The 12,388-nt window shown below is 38.6% G+C and overlaps 1 protein-coding gene across 5 annotated transcripts in view; it reads left to right on the top strand.

The window, feature by feature from the left end:
• The window catches only part of Swt1 (SWT1 RNA endoribonuclease homolog), a 64,355-nt gene that overhangs the window by 5,391 nt on the left and 46,576 nt on the right, over positions 1-12,388 (top strand). For 4 of the 5 annotated variants that reach the window (XM_060364436.1, XM_060364434.1, XM_060364435.1 and 1 more), the window contains 3 exons: positions 3,706-3,783; positions 9,184-9,242; positions 10,651-11,338. In XM_060364436.1, coding sequence (XP_060220419.1) covers positions 3,706-3,783; positions 9,184-9,242; positions 10,651-11,338 — 825 coding nt within the window. Of the gene's footprint in view, positions 1-3,705; positions 3,784-5,611; positions 5,702-9,183; positions 9,243-10,650; positions 11,339-12,388 lie in introns of all 5 variants that reach the window. The other variant, XM_060364439.1, reaches the window with a different exon arrangement.

Here is a 12,388-nt window from a genome sequence, read left to right as displayed (position 1 = left end):
ATTCTGGTCCCTCCCAGCATGCCCAAGGCAGGGGTGATTCCTGCCTGGCAAGCATCTATTGGTCAAAATGCTACATTTTGAATTGATTGGCTATAGGAAGGTCCCCAGACCATAATGACCTGGTGTCCCTCCCTAGGGAGATGGGCCAGTTTCCTAGCAACTGTTACCTCTAGTGGGTGGGGAAAGAACGCAGTAAGGTGGTTCTTCCCCTCAGGGCATTACTAGATTTCTCCACCCACCTAGTTCAGGCCTTAATTAATAATAGCTGCTAATTTTTAATCTTTTGGTCTCTCATTTCCCCCTTTCCCATGATCATTTGAAAACCCAATCTTGGGTCTTCCAGATATGACCCCTTGTATCCTATAGATTTGCCTTTTTACAATGGGATCTGAGTACCGTTAGTGTATTGCTCTCAAGCATTTCTTTATGAAAGCCATCAAGCAATTGAAAATACAAGGTCCAAAGATAAAAATCAAAATGAGTAGGGGTCCCTTCAGGGTGGATATAGGGGTAGTAAGCCAAAAAGAACTATTATCTTTTTCTCTAGTGTCTCTCTAGGCTTTTAGCCCAGTTGTTCCAGTTGCTGCAATATTAGTTTCCATTTCAGCTAAGTAGATGCCCAAGATAATAGCTGACAGTACCAAAAATAGCCATTAGGTGATGCTGATGATACAGCAAACACTGTGGAGCATCCATAATCTCCCACAACCAAAAGTCCTAACATTGTGATCAAATAAATTTTAGAACCAACTGCATAACATAACAGTACAGAACAATTTTAAACTGTACAAACTGTTCTGGCCACACCAAACCTATCAGCCAGAATTCTTCCCCGTAAAAGAGCATAAAAAATATTTTGCAATGAAGAATCACCAGCCTTTTAAATGAATTATAACATATTTTTAAATATAGTTCTTTCTCAAATCATATTAACTCTCTGACTTTTTATAATACATTCACTAACCTTCTGCAACATTCTATATACCTTCAGGTTCCTAGCTTCGTTCTTCTGGCTTAACCAGACATTCTTATTTTAGATAATCTATTTTATTTTTTAAATATCTCTTGCTCTCTTGCTCTCTCCCTTGCTTTTCAGACAACATAAAAACTCTCATCAAAATCCTTTCCATCCTGACATGATCCTGCTGGAGCCCAGCGTCCACAATTTGCTTTTTATAGGCAAAACAAAAACAAGTTACATTAATACAAAAAGAAGTTCTGAAACTGCCAAATATTTTTTCTAAAATTACTTCCCTGTAGCAGATAATATAAAGGTAACATAAACAAGGAGATTAGTGGCTGTGTCGGCTAATGTCTTTAGTAGTTTCCATCTCGACCCAGTCTACAATAGTTAAAAAAGAAAAAGAAAAAAAAAAACTCCTTTCAACTGTGTTGCAGCCTCTAAGGTAGTAGACCCTGTAAAGATTTAGAAACGGTAAATTAATTTTTCAGTCAGTACTTACACAGATAGGTAGATTTGTCTTACTAAATTTTCTGTAGTTTATTTTCACTTCCGAGAAGAATTTGGAACCCATGTGTTGTATGGAGAAGAATCTGCTAAGTGTCAATTGAGCGTTGTATTTCTTTCCATAGGAAGGCGATCGTGAAAACTTAATAGCCCATGTTTTTATTCCCGGGATGTGTTTATATGTGTTCTGAGTGGTGGTTTATTGGATCATATAGGAAACACAAGACTGCTAATTAGCATTTTAAGGATCTTCTTAACAGTTGGTACAGTGGGCCTAAGAAAAATTCAGCAAGTTCTCTCAGCAAATCCTGTGGGCCATAAATTGATCTTTACACTGCTTCAGAATTATCTTAGGAGAAATTAATCATATTTAGTATTTCTAGGCCAATTTGGGATTTTGGGCTGGAGATCCATCTTCTGGAGCTACTTCAGTGCTGACAATTGGACCCTGCATCTGGGACTAGAGAGGCTGAAATGCCAGTCAAAAGCTGGGCAGTGGGGCAGTCCCAATCGGTTAGTTGATCGGGACTAGAGAGGCTGAAATGCCAGTCAAAAGCTGGGCAATGGGGCAGTCCCAATTGGTTAGTTGATCCACCCGAAGAGGCAGGAAGCAATCATGTCAGTTTTCAGGAAGTCCAGATTTCAGCTTGTAGTCCATAGCTGATCCCGGAACAGAGTCAAACAGGTGAAAATCAGGTGAAAATCTCCTGAGACAAATTCAGACTGGAGACAGAAGTTAAAATTTGTCTATTAAATGGGAAAGACCAGGGAAAATCTCATCTGTGATCCTTTTGAGCTATGCCAGGTCACATCCTGAAACTCATATGAATTTTTTTTTTTGCACACAAAAGGAAATATATTAAAAAAAAACAACTCAGAAAAGTAACATCAGTAAATCGAATATAACATTTTGAGAGTAACAGATAAAACTGCATCCCACTAAATGAGTATCAGTTAGCTGTTTTATAACCTTTATAAACAACTTAAGTGTGTCCACGGTAACATTTCTTCTGTGGGCAGAGCTGTTGGTAATCAGCCACAAATGGAGCTTGGCCAGTTTTCATACACTCAGCATCTACTTTTAGCCCCCATCTTCATGTTTACACTGGAAAGTTAGGCAGAAATACCTTACTGGCTTTAGTGCTAAACCCTGGATGCTTGGATTTTTCTTTATAAAGTAACTAGAAGGAATAGGTTTAAGATATTCTTGTGTCAAAGTCTACCCCAGAAATGGCAGATATTAAGAATACTATAGTAAAGGCTATGGCTTTGGGTCAGATATACACATTAAACAGATGTTTTTAACATGACGAGAAGCACCTTTAAGTCCATCTCCAGAACACAACCAACTGAACCATCTCACCAGCCTCAAAGTAGTTTTTGTATCTGTTGTGCTCTTTGGCTCCTTAAAAAAAATGTTCTAGGATAAGCTGTCCCTGTTTTACATAAGATGAAACTGGGGCTTCATATATATATATATATATATATATATATATATATATGCATATATATGCAGTTTCTTTGAAGTATCATATAGTGAGTGACAGTTTGCTGAGAAATGAAGAATTAATCTGTTTCCAGGTGTTTCCAGGGCAAAATAAACAGTCTTTTAGGCAGCCAGAAATGGTGATCGGATGCTTAAGGGTGAAGGCAGAGTGTCTTGAGGACCATTCCTGAAAAGTTGACTGATGAAGCTGAAGAAGCAGATCTTTAGGCAAGAGAATGTAACTAAGTATTGAGAAACAGTGAGAGAACTGTATCTTGAGGATAATTAGAAATTGTTGTTTTGCAGAGGGCTTTTCAAGCTTCGATCAATGGAGAACCTAGATTCAAGGGCAGTTTGTGATTCAGATAATCCTTCCCTTGGAGTTTCAGGTGTCTTTGGAAAACTGTAGGGCAATCTGATAGCCAGAAGGAAAATTCCCTTATGTGTGGTTTTTTTTTTTTTTGGGGGGGGAAGTATGTCTTTTGGAATCCCTGAGCCCTTAGTGTCTCTACAGCTCTAGATAGCAGGATACTCCCTGTAAAATTAACTTCTCTTTGCTTAGTGAAGGAAACTCAGAGTCCCTGTGAGTCTCTGAGGTCATTGTTCTTTCCTAAGAACTCCAAGTTTTAGTTTTTGCTGTACTGGATGTGGCAAGAAAATGAAAATTATTTTGTAAAACTTTAAATGAAGAGTGGCTTGTGATATACTTTTTATTGTGGTTAAAAAAAATGTTCTTTGAATGTATTTTTAGTTTTTCAAGATGACTACCAAAGAATCCTGTGGGAAAGTATATCAGAAAAAACGGACCACCGCTTCAACTTTTGATAAAGTAAGAATTTTAATTTGCTGACTTAACCTTTTTTTAAAAAATTGTGTAATGAAAACAAAGCACCTTAATTTTGTAGTGTGATATAAAAAATTATTGTAGATCTGTGAGGTGGTGGTGTATTATTTAAATCACAGATAAGAAATTGAGGCTTAGCGCATAGCTTTCTTGCCATTACTCCTCTGGATGTGCTTTCTTCAAGCTGGTGATTGTTCTTGTGTTGCTGACTCGATCAGTTAACTAAGAGAGCAGTCTGCCTTGACATCCGAGCTGTGTTTGCTATAGTTGATTGTGCCCTTTCTTTGAGACACTTTCCAGACTTGACTTCTGAGATACTTCACTTTGGTAGTTTTCCTTATCTCTTGGTGACTGTTTCTCAGATTTATTGTGCTGGTTCCTCCATATGTATTTGTTTTTTTCTTGAAGCAGGATCTTCAAGGCATTGTTACTGTAGCATACCTTAGACTGTCTTAGTCGTCCTAAGAGCCAGGGTTACAGGTCTGCAGCACTACACACAGCTCTGAATCATTTCTTCTTTTTTTCTTCCTCCCTTCCTCTGCTCCCACCCTCCCTTCCTTCCTTTCTTCCTTTCTTTCCCTTTTTTTTTTTTTTTTTTTTTTTGAGACAGGATATCTCTCTATGTAGCCCTGGCTGGCCTGGATCTCACCATGTAGACTAGGCTGTAGTAGCTTCTGAAGTGCTGAAATTAAAGGAGTGTGCCACTGCTTCCAGTTTTCTTATTCATTTTGTTAACCTTTCAAGTAACCAAGCTCAGTTTTTCTAATTTAGTAAACTGCAGTCCATTCTTTTGGCTTAGGACAAAACTTGGTAGTTAGCCTGAACCTGCAGCCAGACTGTAATCAGTTTCTGTCAGTTTTCTCTTTTTGACATCTTCAGAGTCTCACTACTTCCTTTCTTGCTGTTATTGTGATCTAAGCAAAGAACTTCTTTTCCTTAGTTATTTCTCTGGTTTCTAAATTCTTCTCCCTGTCTCTTCCTTTGCTACCTCATGGTATATTTATAACATAGTGGCCGATTTGGTCCTATTACAGTATGTCAGATTATGTCACTTCTCTTTTCTGTAGTTTTTTGAGGTTTTCCATGTTAAAAGCCCCTTCTGGGACTGGGAAGGCCATCTACTCTACAGACACACTTTACCATTACTTTACCATGTTTGGGTTACAAGTGTGGACCATTGTGCCTAGTGTATGTGGTGCTAGAGATTGCACACAGGGCCTATGCGTGCTAGGCAAGCAGTCCACTGAGCTACATTTCTAGCCCTTGTTTCTTCACTAAGGTCTCCTCATTCAGTTGTCAGCTTATCAGTGGAATTTTTTTTAATCTTTCTACTTAACAGCTCTTCACCTTTTTTCTATTTTATTTCATCTGTAGTATCATCTGACATGCTAAACATATTAGAATATTTATATATTTTTTTCATTAGAGCTTAACCTTTATGGAGGCAAGAATTTATTTAAGACTCACCTCTTTGGTAAAATAGAAGGTACTTCAGACAACATTGTCTTCAGCCTTTTGATCCATTGAAAATGAGATATGGGGTTTTGTCTAATGGACTGAATCCCACTGTGGCAGTGCTGTCTCACAGCATTTTTATCTGACTGTACTCAGCTCACCTCCACTTCAGAAGCGCACAAGGCTTCTGGCTTCTCCTTGAATCCTCCTCTTGATTGAGTCTTCCTTCTTATTAAAGTTTGTGTCTCTTAGGGTTCTCAGAGCTCATTTTTGAATGAGAATGTCAGTTTATAATGATTAAGTCAGGCTTTATTTTGTGCTTTTTCTGTTCATTTTTAATCCTGAGTGGCATTCTTAGGACAAGAAGGAGGGAGAAATCTCAGTAGGCTCTACTAGTTCAGTACACTGTGTTAAACTAGCTTCAACCCAGAAGAGAAAACTCTTAAGTGTTTAGATACCATAACTCAATGAAATTATTTTTCTTAAGTCTTTTTTCCCTTTTTATTTTTATTTTTATTTATTTATTTTTATTAATTACAGCTTATTTATTTTGTATCCCAGCTATAGCCCCCTCCCTCATCCCTGGCCCAATCCCACTTTCCCTCCCTCTTCTCCCTTGCCCCTCCCCCAGTCAACTGATAGGGGAGGTCCTCCTCCCCTTCCATCTGACCCTAGCCTATCAGGTTTTATCAGGACTGGCTCCATTGTCTTCCTCTGTGTCCTGGTAAGGCTGCCTCCCCACTCCGCACTTGGAGATTGAGCTGCCATGGGCTACATCTGTGGAGGGGTTTTAGATTATCTCCAGGCATGGTTTTTTTTTTTTTTTTTTTTTTTTGACACAGAAGCTTTTCAGTTTATTTGTCCTCTCAGAAATGTGCACATCACAGCAGATCAAGTCACCGCAAAAAGATCTACTCCTTTGGCTTTTTGCCGGCACCAACGTTGGCCTTCGCAGTCCCCCTGACCTTCTTCATTCTGTTCTTGCGTTCCTTTCGTTTACGGGAGGTCTTTTTCTTTTCATAAAGGCCATGTCTTGCAAGTCTGTGCTTAGGCTCATTCTTCTTTGCATAATCTAAAGAATCATAGATCATGCCAAACAGGCATGGTTTTTGGTTGGAGTATCAGTCTCAGAAAAGACCTCTGTGCCCAGATTTTTTTGGTTCTGTTGTTCTTCTTGTGGAGCTTACATTTACACAATGGAGTACTACTCAGCAATTAAAAACAAGGAAATCATGAAATTTGCAGGCAAATGGTGGGAACTAAAAAAAGATCATTCTGTGTGAGGTACCCCAGAAGCAGAAAGACACACATGGTGTATGCTCACTTATACGTGGATATTAGACATATAATATAGGATAAACATACTAAAATCTGTACACCTAAAGAAGCTAAGCAAGGGCTGGAGAAATGGTGCAGAGGTTAAGAGCACTGGCTGCTCTTCCAGAGGTCCTGAGTTCAATTCCCAGCAACCACATGGGGGGCTCACAACCACCTATAATGAGATCTGGTGCCCTCTTCTGGTGTGTAGGCACACATGCAGGCAGAACACTGCATATGTAATAAATAAATAAATAAATTAATTAATTAATTAAAAAAAAAAGAAGCTAAGCAAGATGGAGGTCCATGGGTAATATGCTTAATCCTCATTCAGTAGGGAAAACAGGATAGACATCGGAAGAGGGAGAAAACAGGGAACAGGACAGAAGCCTACCACAGAGGGCTTCTGAAAGACTCTACCCTGCAGGATATTGAAGCAGATACTGAGACTCATAGCCAAGCTTTGGGCAGACTGCAGGGAGTCTTATGGAAGAAGGGGTTGATGAAAGTTTTTAAAATATATTATGTACAGTGTTCTGCCTGCGTGTGTGCTTGCATGCCAGAAGAGGGCACCAGATCTCATTATCGATGGTTATTAGATACCATGTGGTTGCTGGGAATTGAACTCAGAACCTTTGGAAGAATAACGAGTGCTCTTAATCTCTGAGTCATCTCTCCTGCGCTTTTTTTAAGGATTTAAAAGTGTTCTGTTGTTGTTGTTGTTTGTTTGTTTGTTTGTTTTTTCTTTTTCCCCTCAAGAGATTGACTCTTACTATATTTCTGAGGCTGGCCTTGAATTCTTGGATGAATTAGTCTTTCTGTTTTACTCTTTCAAGTAATTGGCTTGGAACACTCAGTACACTTAGACATAGCAAAGTTTTAATGTACAGTTAGAGGGCTTGTGATAGAAATTTTCTTTCTGTATTTTTCTATAATTTTTTCATTGCTTGCAGCATGAACGTTCTCCAGTAATGGAAACCTTTGGTATTGTGGGCTGTTTTAAAGGTTTTTTGTAGCATATTGAGGTCTTCAAAGGCTTCTGCAGTATCCTTCACTTAGCATTTTCTTGGGAGTTGTGTTCTGCTTTTCTCATGACTTTGCAGCTATGCATTCTTTTCCAGTTTCATCATGGAGTACTGTTACATGTGTGGTCTGTTACTGAAAAATATGTGGCACATGGTTGTGATTAAGTTTGCTTCAGTTTATTGTTTTTATATCAGTCTTAGTGCTGGGGATCAAACCCAAGGCCTTACACATGCTGTGTGTGCACACTGCCAGCCCCAGCGTTCTTATTTGTCCTCTGCTAAATTAAATTTGGTCCATTCTTAACTAAGTAATTTATCACCTGTCCTTTGTTTCTTGACAGACTTCCTCTCCCTCCAGTGGGGCTAATTAATCTTTTTTTTTTTCCTGCTGAATTCATATCATTTACTGTTTTTCGCCTTTCTCATATCTTCTGCTAATCTTTTCCCACGAGTATCTTCCATCTTTTGATGGTGGATGTTTTGAACTCTTAGCATATACTGACTGTTACTCTACTTTGACATTTAGTTATATCCTTTTAATTAGGCTATTTATGAGACTCACAGCCAAACTTTGGGCAGAGCACAGGGAGTCTTATGGAAGAAGGGGCAGGGGGAGATAGAAGGACAGGAGCCCCACAAGGAGACCAACAAAACTAAAAAACCTGAGCCCAGGGAGTCCTGCAGAGACTGATGCACCAACCAAGAACCATGCATGGAGAGGACCTAGACCTACTGCTCAGATACAGCCCTTAGGAAGCTCAGTCTTTATGTGGGTTCCTAAGTGAGGGGAGCAGGGGCTGCCTCTGGCCTGAACTCTGTTGCCTGCTCTAATTTATTTAATGTACATTGGTGTTTTTGACTGCGCGTGTCTATGTGAAGGTGTTGAACCCCTGGAATAGGGGTTACAGACAGTTGTGAACTGCCATGTGGGTGCTGGGAATTGAACCTGGGTCCTCTGGAAGAACAAGCAGTCAGCGCTCTTAACCACTGAGCTCTCTCTCCAGCCCCTGGTTACCTGTTTTTTGATCACTTGCCCCTGGTGATGTGGTCTTGCCAGGCCACAGAGGAAGAGGATTCAGGTAGTCCTGAGCAGACGTGATAAGCTATGGGCAGATGGCAGAGGAGAACACCCTCTTTCAGTGGATTAGGGGAAGAGGTTGGGGGGGGAAGAAAGGGAGGTTGGGACTGGGAGGAGTTGAGGGAGAGGACCTCAGTTGGGATATAAAATGAATAAGTTGTAAAAAAAAATTAAAAATAATTAAGATATTTGTACATGTCCTTTATATCTTTATCTTTTTGTATCTGGGTCCTCTGATTACCTAGATAAGATGGTGTAATTGAGTTAGACAGACATGTTTTAGATCATGACTTCCACTAACTTCCACTGTGATGATCAGAATGATCTCAAACTCTGTAAGCTTGGGTGCTTTCTCAGTAATAAATGTGATAATATCTGTCCCAAGATGATTAGAAAGATTAAGTGAATTTTTATGGTAGACACATTTTTATGAACACAGATGTTTCTTATTCTTCCCTGTAACTGTAAAAACAGTACACAATTATATTTTCTGTTTTTTTTTAATTTCAGAAGCCAGATGATACAGACATTCTATATTATAATACAGAGAGAAAACAAGGTCTGAAAAGGTAAATTCTCTCTCTCTCTTTTTTTTTTTTTTTTCTTGACATCTTTATACAGTTTTGGCTCAGAATTAGTGAGACTAAAAACAATTTTTTAATTACTATTATTACTGGGGATTGAACCCCCAGTGTCTTGTGTGTGCTAGGCAATCACTCTTATTATTGGGCTATATCCCCACCCTTGGGATTTAGGGACAAAGTGTAGCTATGTATGTAGATCAGGCTGTCCTGGAGCTTGCCATGTAGCCTAGGTTAAATCTTGAAATCACCATGATAAACATCAGGACTAAATATTTATTTAATTACTTTGTAGTCATTTTATGTTGGGAGCATGTATGTGTTCTTGGTATGTGGAGGTCAAAGAACAACTTGCAGGAGTTGGTTTTTTTTTCCACTGGGGAATTCCAGGCATTGAACTCAAGTTGTTAGTCTTGGTGGTGGGAGGTACACTCACCCACTGAGCCACCTTGCTGGCCCAAGACTAAATATTTAAATTTGGAAAACACTTTATTTACTTTGATGAGTACTGTTTGCATGCAAATATTTCTGGTAGATTACCAGAAGTTTAAGAAAGAGTTGAGTGAAATAAAAATCCACCAAAACTGTTTTATAATGTACTCAGATACAGTATAGATTGTTGTTAACTCTTGGGACTTGGTTTTTATACAGAGTTATAAGGTATATAACTTTATTATATGTATGAGTAAAGAGCTTGTTGAATCTAATTTAGAAATTATGTATAGATTATATAGTACCTGTGAGAAAATATGTAATTTACCAAATTATAGGTATGGCTCCAAAATTGTGTTAATTTACCATCGTGATTACAACTAAAAATATGAAGAATGATGGTGGAGACAAGGAAATTAGGTTTGTTTGTTTTTGTTTTTTTTTTTTCAATTTTTTTTTCATTCTTTGGATAAGCGTTTCAAAGAATTTTATAGTTAGGAAATTTCTTGTTAATAATCGGCATAAATATAAAAAGCATACAATTATGAGCTACCTAGTTTGGGTGCTGGGAATGAAACTCAAGCCCTCTATGTGAGTAGTATGAATTATTTTTTTTCCTTTTTTTAAAAGATTTATTTATTTATTATGTATACAGTGTTCTGTCTGCATGTACACTTGCGTGCCAGAAGAGGGCACCAGATCGTATTATAGATGGTTGTACGCCACTGTGTGGTTGCTGGGAATTGAATTCAGGACCTTTGGAAGAGGAGCCAGTGCTCTTAACCTCTAAGCCATCTCCAGTCCAAGCAGTGTGAACTTTTAAGCACTGAGCCAACTCTCTAGCCCTGTTTCTGACATTTTTAAGAAGTTTAGAGCTAGCCCAGTTAACTTGTAACATAATGGCGGCAATGCAACAGTTTGAATAACAAACATAACTAACCTCAGTATTTATGCTGCTTTATAGATTGAATGTAGAAGTTGACACGCCTAGAAAGAGACCAAAATTGAGTTCCTCAACCGACGTAGCATCATATTCAAATAATAATCAAATTACTTCACAGAGATGTACATCAAATGAAATTGAAGATACTAAACTTAAAGCTAATAAATTGACCAATACTGGAAGTAAGCCCGATTATGAAATAAAAAAACATAGCAACATTAAAATTACCAAAGGTGTGAAATCTAAACCTGAAGGCCAGACAATGGACAAGAATTGGTCACATTCACTTCTTCAGAAGAAGATGAAAGAACTGAAAGAAAAGAACAAGAAGGATAAAGATAGTTCTGAAGAATTGGAGAAGTGCAAGAAAGATCAACTTCCTCAGAATTATAATTTCAACAATATCAAGGAACCATTTCAATCTGGAAGAAAGAAGATCAGCTTCAAAATTCCAAAAAAGTCCTCTAGCACCCTCCAGAAGCCTGTGGAAGAAAACGTCTTTAATGTAGACTCTAGTAAGTCAAAGATTAAGCAGGAGATCAAGGAATGCTTGCACAGTTACCAGATGTCATTAAGTCCGGCCACGCACAAAACTGAAAACTTGTTTTCAGGTTCAGCACATAAGCAGACTGTTTGTGAGGGGAAAAGAAAATACCATTGCGAGCACCAAGAAATGAATGGTTCATATTCTAAGGAAAACTGTATCCAGGTAATATATAAAATGAAGAGGTTTGGTTTTAGTAAAAATATTTAAAATACTCAGATTTTAGTTGCTTCTGTTAGGATGCTAATTACAGAGGTTTAAATTTAGACATGTAGAAATGTACCCGTGTCTTGTCTTACTCTTTTCATCCCAGCCTCCTTAGGGTGACGCTGATGCCACCTGGTTTTGGAGTCTCAGAACAGCATCCAGGTTCTTGTGCTCTGGACAGAGAACTGTGCCAAGACATGTAGGTAGTAGGAAGCAAAGAGAGAATTTACTCAGAAAGGGTACCATTTCCGGCAGTGGCAGTTGATTAGGAGAAGATACGCTTTCAATGGGAGGAAGCCAGCCAGGGCAGAGAGGAACTTTAGTAACTCAGCTTCCTACCTACTGTACAAGGAGTTGCAGTTTTATATTACTTCAGTGTTGACTTTCTGGCTTATTTTAGCAGTGGACTTTTCTGTGGTTGATCTGTTACTTGCGGTTCTGCATACAGCTTCATGCATTGCCTATCACATCTTAATCTCTACCTATATATTCGTGGTGCTCACTTTTTCCCATGTTTGTATGTTGCAGGCTTTTCTTGTGCATGTGTTGATCTTATATGTAGCCCTGGTGGAGGTGTATCCCAGTGTTTCTGTGAGGGCTTCTTTTGCGTACTAATCTTGAAGCCTTTCTTCTGCCACAGCATAACACAATCCAGTCTACAAACCTTGAAACATTCTTGCTTCTAAATTACATAATAAGTTGACATTTGTGGACCACTTTAATAACCTTTCTCTGACCTTTTCTATGGTGAATAAAATTATTTACCTTTAAGAAAACTTTTTTGGAACTTTGGGTTATTACAACTGTAGGAGCATGCCCCTGTGAGGTGGAGGCAGGAAATCCAGGAATGTAAGCTCCTTCAGTAATATAGTGAATTCAGAAACAGCCTGTACTGAACTACACTATACTTTGTCCTAACAAGAAAACAAAACACAGAGAGAATCTGTGGCATGCCTGTATAATCCCTGTACACTGGAGGCTGAGGCAGAGGATTGTCACAGATTGAAG

This window comes from Meriones unguiculatus, chromosome 11 (genome assembly GCF_030254825.1).
Source record: "Meriones unguiculatus strain TT.TT164.6M chromosome 11, Bangor_MerUng_6.1, whole genome shotgun sequence".
Taxonomy (NCBI): domain Eukaryota; kingdom Metazoa; phylum Chordata; class Mammalia; order Rodentia; family Muridae; genus Meriones; species Meriones unguiculatus.
This window is presented reverse-complemented; position numbering and strand designations above follow the sequence as displayed.